The 20,363-nt window shown below is 30.8% G+C and overlaps 1 protein-coding gene, 1 long non-coding RNA gene and 2 pseudogenes across 6 annotated transcripts; 1 reads left to right on the forward strand and 3 right to left on the reverse strand.

Moving 5' to 3' along the window:
- The first annotated feature begins 3,962 nt into the window (after positions 1 to 3,962).
- On the forward strand, positions 3,963 to 4,310 carry LOC106454057. Its single transcript, XM_013896236.1, has one exon. The coding sequence runs from the start codon at positions 3,963 to 3,965 to the stop codon at positions 4,308 to 4,310; it is 348 nt and encodes a 115-aa protein (XP_013751690.1).
- Positions 4,311 to 4,690: 380 nt separating this feature from the next.
- LOC125609029 lies at positions 4,691 to 7,228 on the reverse strand. 3 transcript variants are annotated; one of them, XR_007339533.1, is made up of 4 exons: positions 6,915 to 7,228; positions 6,599 to 6,718; positions 6,152 to 6,523; positions 4,691 to 5,246 (listed from the first exon to the last, which is right to left on the reverse strand). It is a non-coding gene; the product is annotated as an uncharacterized LOC125609029 (long non-coding RNA). The 3 variants fall into 3 exon arrangements; XR_007339532.1 differs by having other exon boundaries at positions 4,691 to 4,992; positions 5,100 to 5,246; positions 6,599 to 7,197; XR_007339531.1 differs by having other exon boundaries at positions 6,599 to 7,202.
- A 2,048-nt stretch (positions 7,229 to 9,276) lies between these two features.
- On the reverse strand, positions 9,277 to 11,928 carry LOC106454059 (annotated as a pseudogene). Its single transcript, XR_007339534.1, has 4 exons — positions 11,816 to 11,928; positions 11,512 to 11,738; positions 10,769 to 11,029; positions 9,277 to 10,513 (listed from the first exon to the last, which is right to left on the reverse strand). The product of XR_007339534.1 is annotated as a nitrile-specifier protein 1-like (transcript).
- Positions 11,929 to 17,311: 5,383 nt separating this feature from the next.
- LOC125575416 lies at positions 17,312 to 19,912 on the reverse strand (annotated as a pseudogene). Its single transcript, XR_007339535.1, has 4 exons — positions 19,800 to 19,912; positions 19,496 to 19,722; positions 18,834 to 19,094; positions 17,312 to 18,577 (listed from the first exon to the last, which is right to left on the reverse strand). The product of XR_007339535.1 is annotated as a nitrile-specifier protein 1-like (transcript).
- Between the last annotated feature and the right edge of the window lie 451 nt (positions 19,913 to 20,363).

The raw sequence follows: 20,363 nt of genomic DNA on the forward strand, positions 1-20,363 counted from the left end.
TTGGAAAATGTTAATTTAGATGACTTCATGGAAAGTGTGGTGTCGTAGAGGAATAAAACAAGAAAAAATCTGGTGTAGTAGAGGAATAAAATATTTTCATGGGAATGTTAGTTTAGATGACTTCGAATCTGAAATGTACTGTTAAAAACAAAATAAAGTGTACTGTTAAAGTCATTGAACGAGCAAACAAAAATGATATTAGTAACACATTATTCAAAAGAAATCATAGTGTTACTAGTTGATCACCCACACAGACGCGCGTGGTGAGTTTTAGTTACTAATGATCGCTTCGTGTTAACTTTGTTTTTCCCAAACAACTATATCGTGTCATAAGTCCAAAAAACGTTACCTGTTGTGAACATATATTATAATGATGATGCATATCGGGCCAAGATATTGATAAATTGGTTTCATAAAAACCTAATTAATTAAACATTGGAGCTGAAACAATACATAAGAAAAATGCACCTATGGTCAACTCGTTTACCAGATGTAGAAATGACAAACATTGAAAGTGCTGACTTAGATCATCTCCAACCCACTTCTATTTTCATCTCTATATTTTCGTTTAAAATATAAATCTCTATTATAGATGTGGATTTGCTCTAATGCATGCATCTATAACATAGTTCCTCTATTTATAGAAGAAAATATAGAAATGCGCTATGTTGAGTAGTATAGGTTATATTAATTGTTAATGAACATTATATTCCACATCTGATATGAATTATCACATTAAGTGATTTAAATGTTAAGTTGACATTTTTGGAATATGCAATGATTTATACAAAGAAAAGAAAAGCTAGACATTGTGCATATAAATTAACTTTTTACATTATTCAAATAGAAAAAATAGAGAAAGTTTATAGTAAAATATTTATAACAATATAGTAGTAGTTAATATTCATTGAACAATCTACATAATTGCTTTTACATAAACAAACAAAAAGATATCTAAATATTTTGTTATTTAAAAGCTATAACTGTATAGAAGGTTAAATAGAATTTTTTTTATAAATTATATGTTGAATACAATTTCATAAAAAATGTATAATAATCATTTATATTTTTCTATTTTAAAATTATAATAAAATAAAAGAAAATATTAATATAAACTCGTGCATAACCCCGAATTAAAAATCTAATATTATATTAAATTTCAGTACATTGTTTTTTTTTCCTTGTTAAAAACACATTGTTATTATCTATTATATTAAAACAGAAGTCACAACTTCTCTTCATGTGTGATTTTTTTTAAAATGGACCTTCCCTATAAAATTATATTTCATTTAATTCTAATTAACATTATGACATCTTAAATAATTGACATATATAACAACTCACCTATAAAATTGTTTTATTTTTTAATTATAAAAATATGTTGAGAAAAAAATCTACAAAATCTTATTAGATATTTTAAATATTATTATAAAATGAATCATTGACTAATTTCGTGATTAGTAGTCTAATATTATTATAAATTAATATTAGTTAAGATTTTATTATAAAAAAATTTGTATACTATTTTCTTAAAATTTCTAATTATAGTCTATATTATCTATTAAAATAGAAATAATGAATTCTTTCATGTATTGTTTTATAATTTGGACCATCCTTTAATTTTTTTATTAAATATATTTTATTAAGACTAATAATATATAGAATCTTTGAACTACGTTAATCATAATATCTTTTGATATCTTTTCATTTTAAATATAAATATATATTTTAAAAGTTCTAACAAGTCTGTTTAAAAGATTTTAACAAGATCTTAATTTTCAATAATTATATGTAAATATTTTCATTAATTTTGAAATTAGTTATGAAATAATATTATACATTTATATATTTTATAATATTAAAAATATAAATTCTACCAATCATAATCAATCATTTTAAGAGAAATTATTAATTATTATATTGTGCTAAATATGATTAAATTATTTAAAATTGTCAAATTTATATATTTTATTTTTTGTAAGTATTTATATTCGAAATGTAATATGTAGGTAACACGTGTTAATATTAGAAAACTATATAATATACGTATATACATTAACATGTATTTCATCAAAGTTAATAATACAAATCATTTATGCATGATATCTTTTTATTTTAAATATAAATATAAATAAATATATACATATATATATATATATATATATGTATAATTTTTTTAACAAATATTTTGAAAATATTATAGCATTATCTTAATTTTCAAAAATTTTATGTAAATATTTCAACTAATTTTGTATTTAGCAATGAACTATTATTATGCATTAATATATATATATATATATAGTAATCATTTATAAAAAAAAATTACCTTTTTATCATTTTATAATAATAATAGTTCATATTAAATGAGATTATTATACTGAACTAAATATGATAACATTATATTAAATTGATAAAATTGTAAAAACAGTTTTTATAAATATAAAATATTTATGTTAAAAATATAATACAATGATATAACGACTTTACATTCAAAAACTATATAATACATTTATAAAAATCGACATATCTTAGACTTTTGTATATATAATAATATATTATCTGAAATAAATAAATGTAAAAATATTGCTAATAGAAAACTTAGTTTTCAAGATCGGTGGGTCAAAACTGAATATAATTTTAATACAAAATAATATTTAATATGTTTTTAACGCATATATTAATTTGTTAAATAAATATATATACCATAAATGATGTAAAAAAATATTTATGTATATAAAATAAAAATAAACACCCGCACGATTGTGCTGGTCGAAATCTAGTTAAGATATTATAAATAAAAACGTGGAAATCTTCTAGTTCAGTTTATAATCTACTCTATTAAAATAGAGTCCTATTTTTTATCTACCATACACAAGTCTATGTTAGACCATTCATTATAAATTTAACTAAACATCCTAAAATTACTCATATATAATATTCTTCTAACAAATAAATATACATCTAAACAATAACATTTCTAAGAAAATATAAAAATATTGTCATTAGGTAATTATCATTTGATTGTTTATTATATTTAATATAGATCATATTTTATATATTTCAGTAACAAATTTTGAAATTAAATAGTATAGCCTAATTCATTTTAAATTTTCAAATTAAATTTTTATATAAAACAACATAAATAATATTTTATTGTTTGTAACATTTTATGTTTAATATTTTAGTAAAAATAAAAAAAATTAAACTGAAATATAATATATTAAATAAAATAATATTAAAAAAAATAATTTATTCGCATAAAAACATTTCGAGAATAAAAATTTCTAAACAAAGAAGCTAATAATTTATTTTATTAATTCATATAAAACTAATGTTTAAAATTAAACTATTAATATTGATGTTGTATTTTAAATAAATAAACAAAAATACTTCATTAATATATGATTTGTACAATATCATCAAATAAATTTCAACAAATAAAAAATTTTAAAATAAAAATTATATACATAAAATTAATATTAAATATATTTCTTTATAACATATTTTATATTTTAAAAGTTAATTTAAATATATAAATATATCCGCACAGATGTGCGGGTTAATATCTAGTATTTATTTAAACTTGAGGGTCAGCTTCTTCATGTGAACCCACGTGCCGGTTCCACGCATCAGGTCTCGACCGTACTAAAATGGAAAACTACTTATAACGTTTGGATCCAGTGCTTTTCCTCTCTGTCACCACATGTCCTACGTGGCACAAACTTCTTACTTGTAACTTTGAATGAAAACTACCATGAAGCGATCCCGTGCTTCCCTGCCTTTTATTATGTTCCCCTACATCTCCCACGTGGCGAATTGTAATTGTAGGAAGGTTTACGTAGCCAGAAATTTAGCGATCGTACTTATATGTGCCTCCCGCTCAGTGCAAAGATCGTACTCAAGATCTCTTCTTCTTTCTCTCTACTAAAGTTCTGGAGAGAAACATCGTTAAAGTTTGAAAAATGAAGCTCGGAAGCATCATTGCAGTTCTGCTAATGCTGGTACTCGTCTCCGGTGAGGTTTCGACTAAATCTTCACAGGCTCCGGCACCAGAACTACCCCTCGAAGCTGCAGATTCGCCTCCAATCCCCGCGCCTATGCAGGAAGTTGGATCTCCTCTAGCCGAGTATCCCAATGAATACTCCTCTCCTCCGGAAGTTGGATCTCCTCTAGCAGAGTATCCGAATAAATACTATTATCCTCCATCAGATTCAACTCCATCGCCGGAAGCTGGGGATTCAAACTACATCGACATTACTGGAGTCGAAGAGAAAAAAACCCTGGGACGCAAAGGATATTGGGCTTATTAGACTTAATATTTGGAGTTAATCATAGTAGATTGAATAAGCTCTGATAACGTAGGAGCCCTTACGATTTAGTAGCTAATTTGAATCTTTCTAAGCTTGTTGAAAGTCCTCTAAATATGTAGGAGGCAGTAATTTATGTAATCTACCATTCAAGAAATAAGAACAAAGTACCGTTCAGTCTCATTATTCAATTTGTTCCAACATATTGATATCAGTCTTGTTAGCATCTGAGTGGTTAGATTTTGTAAAAGAGAGGGTTAGAGAATGTTATTAGAGGAGGAAAACAAGCTGGTGATACTATGGCGACTTATGAACACTGGAGTAAGTTGGAAAACCTCCTGAGATCCAAAAGTTAGCGAGACTTGTAGAGAAAGACTACAATGAGCCAGCCCGAGGATAGATATATATTCAATGGAGAAACATAGACAATAGTTTGTAGAAAAGAAGCTAACATACGTTAAGGTGAATAACTACTTGCCTAAGAAATTAAAATCCATCATGAATACCATAACTCAGAAGGAGACAGCCAAGGAACTGTGGAATTCGTTGAAACCTCCTAGTATCAGGGAAAATGAACGTGTAAAATGAGAACAATTTCAACGTTTAAAAAGGGATCTCGGTGAAGGAAACAAAGAGCATCACAAGGTACTTCTCAACAGTGTCGCTTGCTCAACCGGTATGAGAACTGTTGGAGAAGAAATGCACGATTCACTTATTTTGGTGAAGATTCTAAGACACTCTCAGAAAAGTGTACATACATCATATGTTCGACTGAATTTTTCAAAAACATACGGTTTTAGATGATGCTCTCCAAATGTGGTACAGCCTTGATTATTTTTTCCTGGATCATTTGAAAAAGGTGGATGAAGATTGTCCTGGAGTCTACTTGCACTTTTTGTGTGGACGATGTACTTCACCTTCAGTTTGATCCCGGAAAACCTAAAATATATTAACAAAGTATTTTATATGCATGGGGGAATTCATTAAAAATTTAAAGAAAATACATTGAAATTTTAAAAGTCATGGTGGACATGGGGGTATACTGTTGTGGATTTTAGGCTTTTCTCAGATTGTGTTGCTACTCTTATGGCACATGTACACCTTACTTAACGGCAACGATTATTCACGTGGAGATTCCTTTTCTTAGGTTAAAAGATTAATGTTGTGCCGAAAAGAGAAAACAATGGACAAGGACAGGTTATTCTCAAAGCTTATTAGTTTATTATCTCCAAAACTCAGGATAATACACGTTTTTAAAGAAGAAAAAAATCGACTATCTAGTCTAAGAAAACCCTAATTCTAAACCAGATTGATTGGGATGTTCTTAGTCCTAATTTGAATTGGTTAAATTCCTATAAATAATTACACTCGGTTTACATTAAGACACATTTAAAGTTATCAACCATAAGAGCAAGTGCAACAATGATCCTTAGTTGGAGTCCTTAAAAAACAAATTATTATAAAATTATATGGGACCCATGATTTTTAGGTTTCTGTGCAAGTTGGTGCCCTTAGAGCATGATTATCCATAGAAACCCATTTGTGTTTCTTAAGGATTATTTAAGTATATAAATGTACTTTAGTGGACTTAAGAACTTTACTTAAGAAACTATTCAATTTTGTGCCTCCAATGGTAGTTTCTTAATTAAAGATCCTTAAAAAAAAATCCTAATCACAACCTAACTCAAACAAACATATTCAAACCAAGCAAACAATCCTATCCTAACATTTTGACATGAATATAACATATTTATTACCAAGCAAACAATCCTAACCACAACCTAACTTAAACGTGTTTTCCCTAACCACAAACTAACTCAAACAAACAAGTTTTGGTCGATTACCTCAACTCTCAAACTTGGTTTAGTCACTGTTGGAGATCATAGTCTGCTACCACGCCTTCCCTGCTGTCTTGATTGCCAAAGCCTCCTCCTCTCAGATTAACATGTTCAAACAACAGTTAAAAATAAACACTTTACACAAACCACACTCAAGAAGAACTCTAACATATTCATTCTAATTTTGTGACTATATACCAAAAAGACAACATTTGAGATCACTTCAAAAGGATGCAACTTGCTTGCAAATTCAGAAAACGCATGCTTCCAAGTCTCAAAATGCAATACCTTTTTAGTCTTTGGCTATGGCTTTGCCGTGTTTAAAGTCCTGAACCGATCTCTACTGTTCGGAATAAGAGCTAGAGCCAGCTGATTCTCCTAGACCAGAGACGAAGCAATAGATTAGAATACAGTTAAGAAAGCCATGTAAGAAGTTATCAGTCATCAAAGTACCTGCATTATCCTCTAAAGGCCATATGTGCTTGGTCAGATGTTTATTCATTTGAAACATGTTGATGGACTCTAGAGGGAACAGAGATCGCAATGATTCTTGCTAAATGCCGAAAACTATCACTGGCAATGGACATCGTTCTTCTCAGTTGCTTCGACTGCGGTTTATGTCTACTTATACTCGATCTATTACTATTACTATTACGTAAAGACAAAGATGTTTGGGTTTTTCCAGAAAATCCAATATCTAAATTGATTAAAGTAGAATCTGCTCTCTAGCCCAGAAAATCCAATATCTAAATTGATTGAAAAAACGAACCACGAGCCAAACTCAATCGGCTTCACCACACTAAAGCCCACCATTGGAGAGAACGAGCTTTCTCGATCTGAAACTCAGCCACGACGGAGATGACGACCGGAGTTGCAGAGGGCGAGTCCGGTGCTACTGGCTTGAAAACGAACTCAATCACCACCACGAGCCAAGCCTGAGTCGACAAGGATGAAGAAGACCCAAGGCAGAGGTGAGACGCGACGGCGTGGAGGAGACGGAGAAACAAAGCAAAGAAAGAAAAGAAAATTAAAAAAAAAAAATTATTTGGTGCTGACACGTGGTTGAAAAACCACGCTTATAACCGATCACCAAAATCCTCCATTAAGGATCGATAACAATCTTTTTCCTATTTTTTTATATAATTAAATCACCAATTTTACTTAAGGATTCCATTAAGGATTCCCGATAAAGATGGTCTTAAATTCCTTAGCTAAGGATCAATTCTGTGGAATCTGTTAACTATTCGCGGGCCCTACTGACATGTGGCGGCCCGCGGTTGGTTATATATATATATAATTTTTTTTTTAAATCCGAAAAAAATAGTTAAAAAAATAGAAAAACACCTTTTTAAAGATTTTAATGGGGGTATACTGTTGTGGATGCTCTAAAGACACTAAACCACAGGGCCGATTCTCCATCTTTGGTTTTCGCTTCTTCTTTTTTTATAGGTGTTATATGTTTATATATTTTGATTGATTTAGAAATACATGTAGGGGGTTATTGGGAGATGAATCTGTGTATAATTTGTGAATTTTGAGAGTTGGTAGATTGTAAAAAGTTATGTGGATTGTGAAAATTTATATACATAGACTTATCAAATTTGATCATAACTTTTTTAGATTGATATAGATTTTCATGAATTTGTATTACTTCTTTTCTATCATTTTTTTGTAAAATAAATATAGAATCTATTTATTTTCTAAATCATATAGCACGATAATTTATTTTTTGCTTTCAATTAAAAAGAAAATAATACTAAATACATACAAAATTGAACAATTTTTTTTAAATAACCATTTTAAAAGATTTTGTCACAAAAAGAGCATTAAAAAATGACCAAAATAAGTTTCATTAAAAAGACAAAAGACTATTTTTACCCCTTGTTGTATAAATGTATAAGTAATAAAAAAAATAAAAATAAAAAGTTATTTTATATAATTTCAAATTATATGTTTTCAAATTCGAACATTTTTATAATTTTTCTATTTTTAAGAAACAATATCTTTTTTCAAATTTTCTTTTTGAAATTAGAAAATGTTTTTTGAAATTTTTTTTTTAATATTTTAAAATTATTAAGATTTTTAAATGTAGTTATTAATAATTATATTAAAAATATAATATTTTTAAAAATAATTGTGTATTTGAAAATGTAAAAGCATATAAATGTAATGAATTATAATTTTGAACATATAATTTGAATTTAAGATGCAATAGATATTTGGTAAGAATAATTATTTTGCTTTCTAGTTTTTTATCACAAGGATTTTGAAAATCACATGGATACATATGATATTTTGAAAGTTGAGTCTTATGAGTAAAATGAATAGAATTCATCTTCTGTAACACCAGATTTAGTTAAAATTAGAGAATCAATAATATTTAAATTTTTTGAATAACAAGAGATTTGAATGGATTTTAGAAATTTTTAAACCAATAACAATGGATTCGAGTAAGATTTTTGAAATCCAAGAACCAATAACAATGGATTCTTAAAATATTCAAAATTCATGAGAATTCACTTACCAATAACCCTCCCCCTGTAGTATTTATAAATCCAAGTAAAATATGCAGATTTTTAAATTTTTTCGGATTAGTATTTACAAATCCGGATGTTTACCTTCGGATTTGAATCTTTTTATATTTAACAAAAAAATCCAAACAAATCTATTCATATCCATTATAAAATCAAATTTATTAGTAAATCCGTACGATTGAATAACACTTGATTTGATATAGAATTTATGAATCATTAAACCAATAACACATGATTTTAATACATATTTGAAAATCATAGAACCAATAATGGTAGATTTAGTTCGAATTTTCAAATCCGTTAAAATACAACAAGTAAAACAATGTTGAAGTGGCCTTCTTTTGATCTTCTTGCTCTTTTTATATGTGATCATCCTATGATAGAGATAAATATTTGTATTCACAAATCATATAGAAAGAAAACAATGCATATCTAAAACCTTCGTACTATAGAGAATGTGGTGCTTTCTAACAGAAACTATAATATTCCGATTGTCATCATATGAAGGTCTCCACATCCATCATTGTTCACTGGATTAAAAGCTAAAGCTAATGCTATGTGTTCTAAAATTTGGCTATTTTTTTATCTGGCGCTTTCTTTGAAGAAAGGAAGCAATTTATTGGTTTAAAAGATGAAACATAACAAACATACATAGTAGAAAACAAATGGAAAGCTGATGAAGGATCATATAGTATCATGACCCTTCCTTATTGAATCACACAAACAATCACAAACGGTGACGATCAAACGGCGTTTAAGCAGAGTTAAACTCGTAAAAGAAGAGATCTTCGAAACGGTCATTGGTCTGGGCTTTGCCACCATGCATCAGGAGCCCTTTCTTACCATTAATTGTCGCACTCGTGGAAGCTGTCCATCCCCTGATCTCTGGAGTCACCTGCTTCTCTTCTTTCTTTTTATCCTTGTGGCCCCCAAAAGGGTTTCCGATCGAAACATCTACATCTATTAGGATTGGGATCCCAATATGTATTGATAGTCCCGATGACCCACTCGTTGTCCCCTCCACCTCCTTCTCTTCACCTAGCTTATCCAACCTCTCCCATTTCAACGTCTCTGTATTCAACGCAAAAGTCCCATCCATCAATTGTCCCGGACCCACATGAGCTTGTGGATCCATCGCTACCTCACCTCCAAATATCACAATGTGTTTCCCAACAACCGCACTAGCGAAAACGCTCCTCGCAGAAGGCTTCTCACCAAATGTTTCCACTTGTGTCCACTTGTCTTCGACGGGATCGTAGTAATGAACATCATCAATTTCACATCCGTTGAATCCATAAACCACCCAAACCTTCCCTTGCACTACTTCGAGGCCGGCTCCTCCTCTTATGCTAAATGATTCTCCTGGGGTCGCACACTGCTTCCACTTCTGATCAACGATATTGTAGGCGTCTAGGGTCTTGAGACGCTCCGTAGCACTCACTCCACCGAAAACATAAATGTTTTTATCATCGGCTGCCATAGAGTGGAAGCTACGAGGAGTGGGTCCTTCTTCCAAAGGAGTTAGCAGTTTCCACACGTTTTTGGTCGTGTCATAAGAGTAGAAAGCGTTGTATTTGCGGTCCGCGTCTCGGCCACCAAAGACATAGAGGTTTGTTCCAACTGACACCATTCGGACGCCTAAGCAGGAGAGGTGTGGAATGTCTCCCGTGGCTGGAGCAATGGACCATTTCCCGGTCTTGAGGTCAAAGACGTAAAGGTCTTTGTCAATAGGCACATTTGGTGTGAACTCGCCACCAAAGGAGTAAATCTTGTTTCCTACTTGTGCTATGGCATGTGAGCATCTTAGCCCCGGGGCCTTTCCTTTTTGCTCCACCTTATATATAAATTACTAAGATTTGTTAATTAATACATTTTTTAAAAAAATTACAATATGATTAAATGATATCAAGATCTACGCATTCTTTTCGTGTATTCAAGTATACTTTTAGTTATTTATATATATTACCACTATTACGTTGATTTTCAAATTTAGTCACGCTTGTTAGTTGTTTTCACATAATCACATAAATATGGTGTGTCAATGTTAAGAAGGAAAATATTTTTTTATGCCGATCTAAGAGATTTCTACCTTTAACCAGTTTCCAAACGAATCAAGAGTGGATGAGAAAGAAACATAGGCTCCTAGGGAGTGTAGAACATTGGTCGAACGCCCGTGAAACCCAACGATTTTGCCACCTTGGAGAACAAACTTTACCCCCGGACTCGTCTCGATATGCATATTGGTTTTACCTTTGAAAGTCTCGAACTTAAGAGCCACGATGGTTTCTTGAGTTACTGTCTCACGGAAAGCTTCTACGTAAACGATGTAGTCATCTTCATCAACTTCAAACTACGTATAAAAAACAACTCTCAGTACGAAACTAATATTGAACAAAATTGATATTTTCAACCTAATATAATTATATAGAAGTATATATATATGAAAAATTTCCAGGATTTCTTAGGATAGACCTAAAATTTTTTTGTCACAAATATAGACTTTAAAAATAAAAATGACCAAAATAAAATTAAATGTTTTATCAAAAGAAGTAAATATACACTTATATCCCTAGAGTTAATTAATCTAGACATTAGAGTTTAGAGTTAAATGGTAGGATTTAGGGTTTAGGGTTTAAGGTTTATGATTTTGGGTTTAGGGTTGAGCAGTGTGGTTTTGGGATAAGATTTCAAATTTTAAAAAATAAATAAAAAATAAAAAATAAAAAATAACAAAAACCTATTTTGGTCATTTTAGTTTTTGAAATTTATTTTTATGACAAAAACTTAAAAATGGCTATTTGAAAGAATATAAATATATATATATTTTAGTACCTCTTCAACTTGTTGTGTTTGTTCTCCATGTTCATCTCCAGCAACCACTTCAGAACCATCGACATACTCAAACTTGACGAAGGATATACAATCCTGGCCTTGCCCTACATATACTTTTCTAACATTTTCGTGAACGCCATCATCCCATACATTTCCTTTCTTACCACCCTTTGCTTCCAGCTTTAGAACCATCTCTTTTGCTTGTGCTTTCTTACGAATATTACAACCTGTAGTTACGAATATAGCTAAGTCATACAAAAACAATAATATGGGGTAGAGGGAGAGAGATGTTGAGAGAACTGACCTGAGAATAATTTAGTTATTGGTGCAGTGATCCATATTGGGAAATTGCATGGGTATTTATCGACCCCATGGGAAGTTCACATCGACGAATTTCTTCATGTATTTTATATCTCGCGATACACGAAACATTAAATAATGAATGAACCCATGTGAGTACACGTTGACATACCGCAAGAAGTTGGATCGGAATATATTTTCACTACACCCAATACAAGCCAACTCATATAGTTTCCTGATTAGTTATACAAGGAGCATTGCCAGCCTGCCAGGGCTATTAATGAAATACAATAAATACATTGCCGGAGCTAATTTAAATACATTGCCGGAGCTAATTTAATACAACGAGTATTGCGAGGGCTATTAATGAAATACAATAAATCTCCTAATTTAATACTTGATAACTCAATAAAGATGATAACAGTAAATATTTACACACTCAAGTTGACTCTGCAAACAAAATCGGTAACTCTGCATCTATGTGAACGACGAAAGACAGTTGTTTTTTAGCAATGCGTGCTAAGTTATCCACCCGTAGGTTTTCCGCCCGGGGTACATGAACGATGTCTGAGTTGAAGAAACATCTTTTTAAAAGCTTGATGTCTTCTAGATAGCTTTCAAATGCTGGTCATTTTTCTGGTTCCGAAACCATCTTCACCAATTGAGAACAATCCGTTGCAAACGTTACCTGAACATGTTTTAAATTCTTCATACATTCCATTGCCCAAATTAATGTCTCTACCTCCGAATGAAGGGGTGAGAGACATGTCCTTACATTTCGTGCCCCTAATAAACCATCAAAACCCGGTAAAGTGCTATACAAGCCTTGCCCTGAAAATAAATCCTTATCTTTCCATGATCCATCTATGAAGCACCATCGTCCTGCCATCGCTAATGTGGGGCTGGTCTCAAACTGATGCCCCCTCGTTGGGTCATTTACTACTTGTGCCTCAGCCCAAAGTGATGACTCCAATTCTGCTATTTTAAGTGATTCTCTCGGATCAATATCCAGATTGCTAAAAACTTTGTTATTCCGACCTTTCCATATATACCATAATATCCATGCAAATTGGTGGTCATCCATCTTTGGATGGATTCTCCAAAAAAAATGATCCATATTAGCGAAAAAAAACTGATAGGAAAAATATTGCGATGCGATGGTATCTTAGATAATGCCCACACTTGACGTGCTGGATGATATTCAAAAAACACATGGTTTATTGATTCCTCCGGATCTCTGCATCGAGCACAACATATATCCCTTTGTATCCCTCTTGCTTTTAGATTTTTATTACCGCTATACATCATGAAAGTAGTTGCCATAAGAAATGTTTTATCTTCGGGGGACAACGCATTTTTCAGCATAAAGCTTTTAGTGTATCCACTGTGGGACCATAAAATTATGTTGGTTTTTCCTTGTCAGGATAGACCCGTTCCACTTGATAACCTGATTGGACTGAGTATTTCCCATTGTTAGTAAAATGACATACATTCCTATCTTCCATCTGATTTCTACTTAATATAATACTTTCAATATTTTTTACATCATGAGGATCCACCGAAGCTCTGATTGCCTGTAAATTCCATGTTTGGGATTCTGAATTAATGAGGGAATTCACTTTGAGGTCCGGGTAACTATTTTGAAGATTTTTGTTTGCTGGTCTCGAGCGAGTGGCTGGGATCCAAGGATCATTCCATACTGAAATAGATGAACATGTTCCCACCCTTTTAATTAGTCTTTTACAAACCAAATCTAGCAGAAATAATACTCCTCCAGCCATATGACGGAGAGTATGAGCGGATCGGTTCCAGGGGTGAAGCATTCCTGTAGTACCGTCATTTGAAGACTCTTGAAAAAAGAGTATTTGGCTTCTCAATCAGCCTCCACAATTGCTTTCTAAGCATCGCCGTGAAAATCAATAAGATCCTTAAAGCCTAGTCCACCATTATTTTTAGACACACATAATTTATCCCATGATTTCCAATACATGTCTTTTGTACTTTCTCCTTGACTCCACAAAAACTGAGTTACCGCACTTGTTAACTTTTTTACTGTAGCCTTCGGTAACCGATAAACAGACATAACATGGCTTGGCAGGGCCGTAACCACCGATTTAATAATTACCTTTTTTTCTCCTTTAGTAAAAAATCTAAAAGTCCATCCATTAACCTTATTATTCAAGCGGTCTTGTACAAAGCTATTTGGCTTTTCAAATGTTGACAATATAGTTAATTTTTTGGACGTTGTACTTTGAACAACAACAAAATTCCGAATTGGTTGTTTGTGTGAATACATATTTCCTTAGAAAAAACCATAAAACTATACATTTTACAAATAGATTTTGATATAGTTTTCCATTCTTATATTATATATTTACTTGTAATTTATTTTTCCGTATATTGTAGGGCAATTCTCTCAAATAGATTTTTTCAGTTTTTGTCACAAAAATATATTTCAATAAGGAAAATGACCAAAATAACCCATTTTATTTTGAAATTTTAAATATATTTATTTTTTATTTTTTAAAATTTGAAACTTTATCCTTAAAACTCCAGCTTTTAACTCTAAACTCTAAGTCTATATTAGTTAACCATAATGTATAAATATATTTTTACTCTTTAATAAGACTTTTTGTAATGTTTTCTCATTGAGAGCTATTTTTTGTGACAAAAACTTACAAAAGACTATCCTAGGAAAATTCTCTATATTGTATATTTATTTATTCTGATTTTTTTCTTTTATATCAAACGGTATATTACAATAGATGTTTAATATAATATTTCTATTTCTTATATTGTATATTTGCTTATTATTTATTTAACTATACATTTTTCTATTTATCTATAAATTTTTCAGATAGATGTTTAATTTAGTTTTTTCATTTTTTATATTATATATTTACTTACTGTTTATCTTTTCTCATTTTGTATATACTTATTCTAAATTTCTTTTTTTTATATCAATAATAATATTACGATATAAATTTAAATATTTTTATTACTTATATATTATATTTACTTATTATTTATTTTTTCTTATATTTTATATTTACGTATTATAATATGTAACATTTTTATTTCGCATATTGTATATTTACTTATTATTAATTTCTTCCTATATTGTATATATACTTACTTATGAAAATATTTTTAAATAATAAAAATGTAAAACAATACATTTTTGAGATAGATGTTTAATGTAGTTTTTCTATTTCTTATATTATATATTTACTTTTTTTTTTTTTTTGCTTTAATATCAAATGGTAATATTATTTATAGATGTTTAATGTAATATTTATATTTACTTATTATTTATTTTTATTCTCATATTATGATAGATGTTTAATATAATATTTTTATTTCTTATACTATATATTTACTTATTATTTATTTTACTATATATTTTTCAGGTAGATGTCTAATTTAGTTTTTCCAGGTTTGATATTGTATATTTTCTTATTGGGTATTTTTCCTTTTATTGTATATTTACTTATTCTAATATTACGATAGATGTTTAATATTATATTTCTATTTCTTATATTGTATATTTACTTATTATTTATTTTACTACACATTTTTTTTAGAGAGATGTTTAATTTAGTTTTTTTTTTCATTTCTTAATTGTATTTTACCTATTGTTTATTTTTTCTTATATTGTATATTTACTTATTCTAATTTTCTTGCTTTTATATCAATTGATAATATTATGATAGATGTTTAATGTAGTATTTTTATTTCTTATATTTTTTATGTACTTATAAAAATATTTGGAAATAATAAAAACAATCTCCTTGATCTTGATCCGCACATCCATGCATATTTTATTCTTTATATACTAAAATATTATAATTTATGTAATAGTATTATATAACAATATTATTTTACACAATTTTTGCATTTTTTAAGAAATTTTTTTGTAAACATAATTATGTGACAATACTATTTTACATAATTTTATATTTCATTTCTAAAATTTAGAATTTATATGGAATTAAATTAAACTGAACCTATGTAATAGAGAAGAATTCTTTGGGATATTATTAAAAACCACAAAAATAATTTTTAAAATGGAATATTATTAAAAACAACAAAAAATTTTTTTAAACTATAATATTTTGTACTTGCAAAATAATTTTGTACTGAATATCCTATTTGAGAAATTTCTTGAAATACATCAACTTGGATAGCATTTAAAAAAAAACTCAATGAAAAATATCATAACATTTGAGTTTAGGGTTTAACGATTATTTTTTTTATAATTTATTGTTTAGGTCGCGAAGTTGAGTTTTTAAACTTCTGTAAATAATTCTTATATATTTATAAATGTGTGTTCTCTTCATATAGAATAGCGGTTGAATATAAATCTTTGTTATATATAGGTTATACATGCTATGACATTGGTATGCATATATATTATAAAAGTGTGTTTATGTTTAATGTATTCATTCATGTAATATCCACTTCGTATATAAATTGTTTGTCCATTTATGGTTAGAGTAGATGTAAGACTTTATATATAGCGATTAATAAACAAATTTGGTATAGTTTTTAAATATTAAAATGAAATGGTTTTTTTACTCAATAGAATATATTAATTTATCATATTTATTAATTTATAAACTGTCCATCAGTGTAGCCATAATTATTGATTTACCGGAAGGTAGATAGATTGAATTAGATCCGTTGATTCTAAGTTATTTCTTAATGGCTGTTTACTTGTTTCTAATTTTAAAGAATATTTCATATTTAGGAGAAAAACAGAAATTCTGTTTTAACTGATCAAAATACCATATTAAACTAATGGTCCAAAGCAGTACAAGAAGTATTTAAAGGATTTTTATAATTTGATATATCTTTGTGCAGGTTGAAACGTGTAGATTTCTCTTCATCATTTGTGATGACGCTTTCGTATGTAAAACTGACTTGTATATGCGTCATGATGCAGCGCTCTAATGTATACGCGCTTTCTTAGTTTTCACTACATCCATCGTTGTTCATTTAATTAAAAGCTAAGGCTATATGTGTTCTTAATTTATTTTTTATCTGGTGATTTCTTTGAAGAAAACAAGCGATTTATTTGATTTAAAGAAGAAACATAGCAACCATACGTACTGAAAAAGAAAGAAAAGAACAGTATTCTGATGAAGGATCATATGGTATCATGACCCTCCCTTACTGAATTACAGACACAAAAGAAACAATCACAAACGTTTATGTTCAAATTCACGGCGTTTAAGCAGTCATATTTGAACCATAATCCTGAACAGTACGTACTAATACTACGTGGGGATTATTTTGTATGATGTAGGGCTTCACACAATCCATTTTTAGTCAAAGCAGTTAGATTTGTTCAGATTGGACTAAGTATCTAAAACCCCAGATTATGATTGATGTCGCTTTCGTATATAAAACTGATTTTATTTGTGATCATGATGCAGCGCTCTAAATTAAAGCTAACGCTATGGCCCTGCATGCGTTCTTAAATTGGTGATTCATATCCAGAAAACGGGCAATTTATTCATTAAAAAGGAAACATTACAAACATACAGAAAAAGAAAGCGGAAAGCAAATGAAGGATCTTACATATCACGACCTTCCCTTATTGAATCACACACAACTGAAACATACAGAAAAAAAATAAGAAAAAGAAAACGGAAAGCTGATGAAAGATCATATGGTACCATGACCTCCCTTATTGAAATTCGTAAAAGTAGAGATCATCAAAACGGTCATTGGTCTGGGCTTTGCCACCATGCATCAGGAGCCCTTTCTTACCATTAATTGTCGCACTCGTGGAAGCTGTCCATCCCCTGATCTCTGGAGTCACCTGCTTCTCTTCTTTCTTTTTATCCTTGTGGCCTCCAAAAGGGTTTCCGATCGAAACATCTACATCTATTAGGATTGGGATCCCAATATGTATTGATAGTCCTGATGACCCACTCGTTGTCCCCTCCACCTCCTTCTCTTCACCTAACTTATCCAACCTCTCCCACTTCAACGTCACTGTATTCAACGCAAAAGTCCCATCCATCAATTGTCCCGGACCCACATGAGCTTGTGGATCCATCGCTACCTCACCTCCAAATATCACAATGTGTTTCCCAACAACCGCACTAGCGAAAACGCTCCTCGCAGAAGGCTTCTCACCAAATGTTTCCACTTGTGTCCACTTGTCTTCGACGGGATCGTAGTAATGAACATCATCAATTTCACATCCGTTGAATCCATAAACCACCCAAACCTTCCCTTGCACTACTTCGAGGCCGGCTCCTCCTCTTATGCTAAATGATTCTCCTGGGGTCGCACACTGCTTCCACTTCTGATCAACGATATTGTAGGCGTCTAGGGTCTTGAGACGCTCCGTAGCACTCACTCCACCGAAAACATAAATGTTTTTATCATCGGCTGCCATAGAGTGGAAGCTACGAGGAGTGGGTCCTTCTTCCAAAGGAGTTAGCAGTTTCCACACGTTTTTGGTCGTGTCATAAGAGTAGAAAGCGTTGTATTTGCGGTCCGCGTCTCGGCCACCAAAGACATAGAGGTTTGTTCCAACTGACACCATTCGGACGCCTAAGCAGGAGAGGTGTGGAATGTCTCCCGTGGCTGGAGCAATGGACCATTTCCCGGTCTTGAGGTCAAAGACGTAAAGGTCTTTGTCAATAGGCACATTTGGTGTGAACTCGCCACCAAAGGAGTAAATCTTGTTTCCTACTTGTGCTATGGCATGTGAGCATCTTAGCCCCGGGGCCTTTCCTTTTTGCTCCACCTTATATATAAATTACTAAGATTTGTTAATTAATACATTTTTTAAAAAAAATTACAATATGATTAAATGATATCAAGATCTACGCATTCTTTTCGTGTATTCAAGTATACTTTTAGTTATTTATATATATTACCACTATTACGTTGATTTTCAAATTTAGTCACGCTTGTTAGTTGTTTTCACATAATCACATAAATATGGTGTGTCAATGTTAAGAAGGAAAATATTTTTTTATGCCGATCTAAGAGATTTCTACCTTTAACCAGTTTCCAAACGAATCAAGAGTGGATGAGAAAGAAACATAGGCTCCTAGGGAGTGTAGAACATTGGTCGAACGCCCGTGAAACCCAACGATTTTGCCACCTTGGAGAACAAACTTTACCCCCGGACTCGTCTCGATATGCATATTGGTTTTACCTTTGAAAGTCTCGAACTTAAGAGCCACGATGGTTTCTTGAGTTACTGTCTCACGGAAAGCTTCTACGTAAACGATGTAGTCATCTTCATCAACTTCAAACTACGTATAAAAAACAACTCTCAGTACGAAACTAATATTGAACAAAATTGATATTTTCAACCTAATATAATTATATAGAAGTATATATATATGAAAAATTTCCAGGATTTCTTAGGATAGACCTAAAATTTTTTTGTCACAAATATAGACTTTAAAAATAAAAATGACCAAAATAAAATTAAATGTTTTATCAAAAGAAGTAAATATACACTTATATCCCTAGAGTTAATTAATCTAGACATTAGAGTTTAGAGTTAAATGGTAGGATTTAGGGTTTAGGGTTTAAGGTTTATGATTTTGGGTTTAGGGTTGAGCAGTGTGGTTTTGGGATAAGATTTCAAATTTTAAAAAATAAATAAAAAATAAAAAATAAAAATATGACAAAAACTTATATTTAGTACCTCTTCAACTTGTTGTGTTTGTTCTCCATGTTCATCTCCAGCAACCACTTCAGAACCATCGACATACTCAAACTTGACGAAGGATATACAATCCTGGCCTTGCCCTACATATACTTTTCTAACATTTTCGTGAACGCCATCATCCCATACATTTCCTTTCTTACCACCCTTTGCTTCCAGCTTTAGAACCATCTCTTTTGCTTGTGCTTTCTTACGAATATTACAACCTGTAGTTACGAATATAGCTAAGTCATACAAAAACAATAATATGGGGTAGAGGGAGAGAGATGTTGAGAGAACTGACCTGAGAATAATTTAGTTATTGGTGCAGTGATCCATATTGGGAAATTGCATGGGTATTTATCGACCCCATGGGAAGTTCACATCGACGAATTTCTTCATGTATTTTATATCTCGCGATACACGAAACATTAAATAATGAATGAACCCATGTGAGTACACGTTGACATACCGCAAGAAGTTGGATCGGAATATATTTTCACTACACCCAATACAAGCCAACTCATATAGTTTCCTGATTAGTTATACAAGGAGCATTGCCAGCCTGCCAGGGCTATTAATGAAATACAATAAATACATTGCCGGAGCTAATTTAAATACATTGCCGGAGCTAATTTAATACAACGAGTATTGCGAGGGCTATTAATGAAATACAATAAATCTCCTAATTTAATACTTGATAACTCAATAAAGATGATAACAGTAAATATTTACACACTCAAGTTGACTCTGCAAACAAAATCGGTAACTCTGCATCTATGTGAACGACGAAAGACAGTTGTTTTTTAGCAATGCGTGCTAAGTTATCCACCCGTAGGTTTTCCGCCCGGGGTACATGAACGATGTC

This window comes from Brassica napus, chromosome A5, assembly GCF_020379485.1.
Source record: "Brassica napus cultivar Da-Ae chromosome A5, Da-Ae, whole genome shotgun sequence".
Classification (NCBI taxonomy): Eukaryota; Viridiplantae; Streptophyta; class Magnoliopsida; order Brassicales; family Brassicaceae; genus Brassica; species Brassica napus.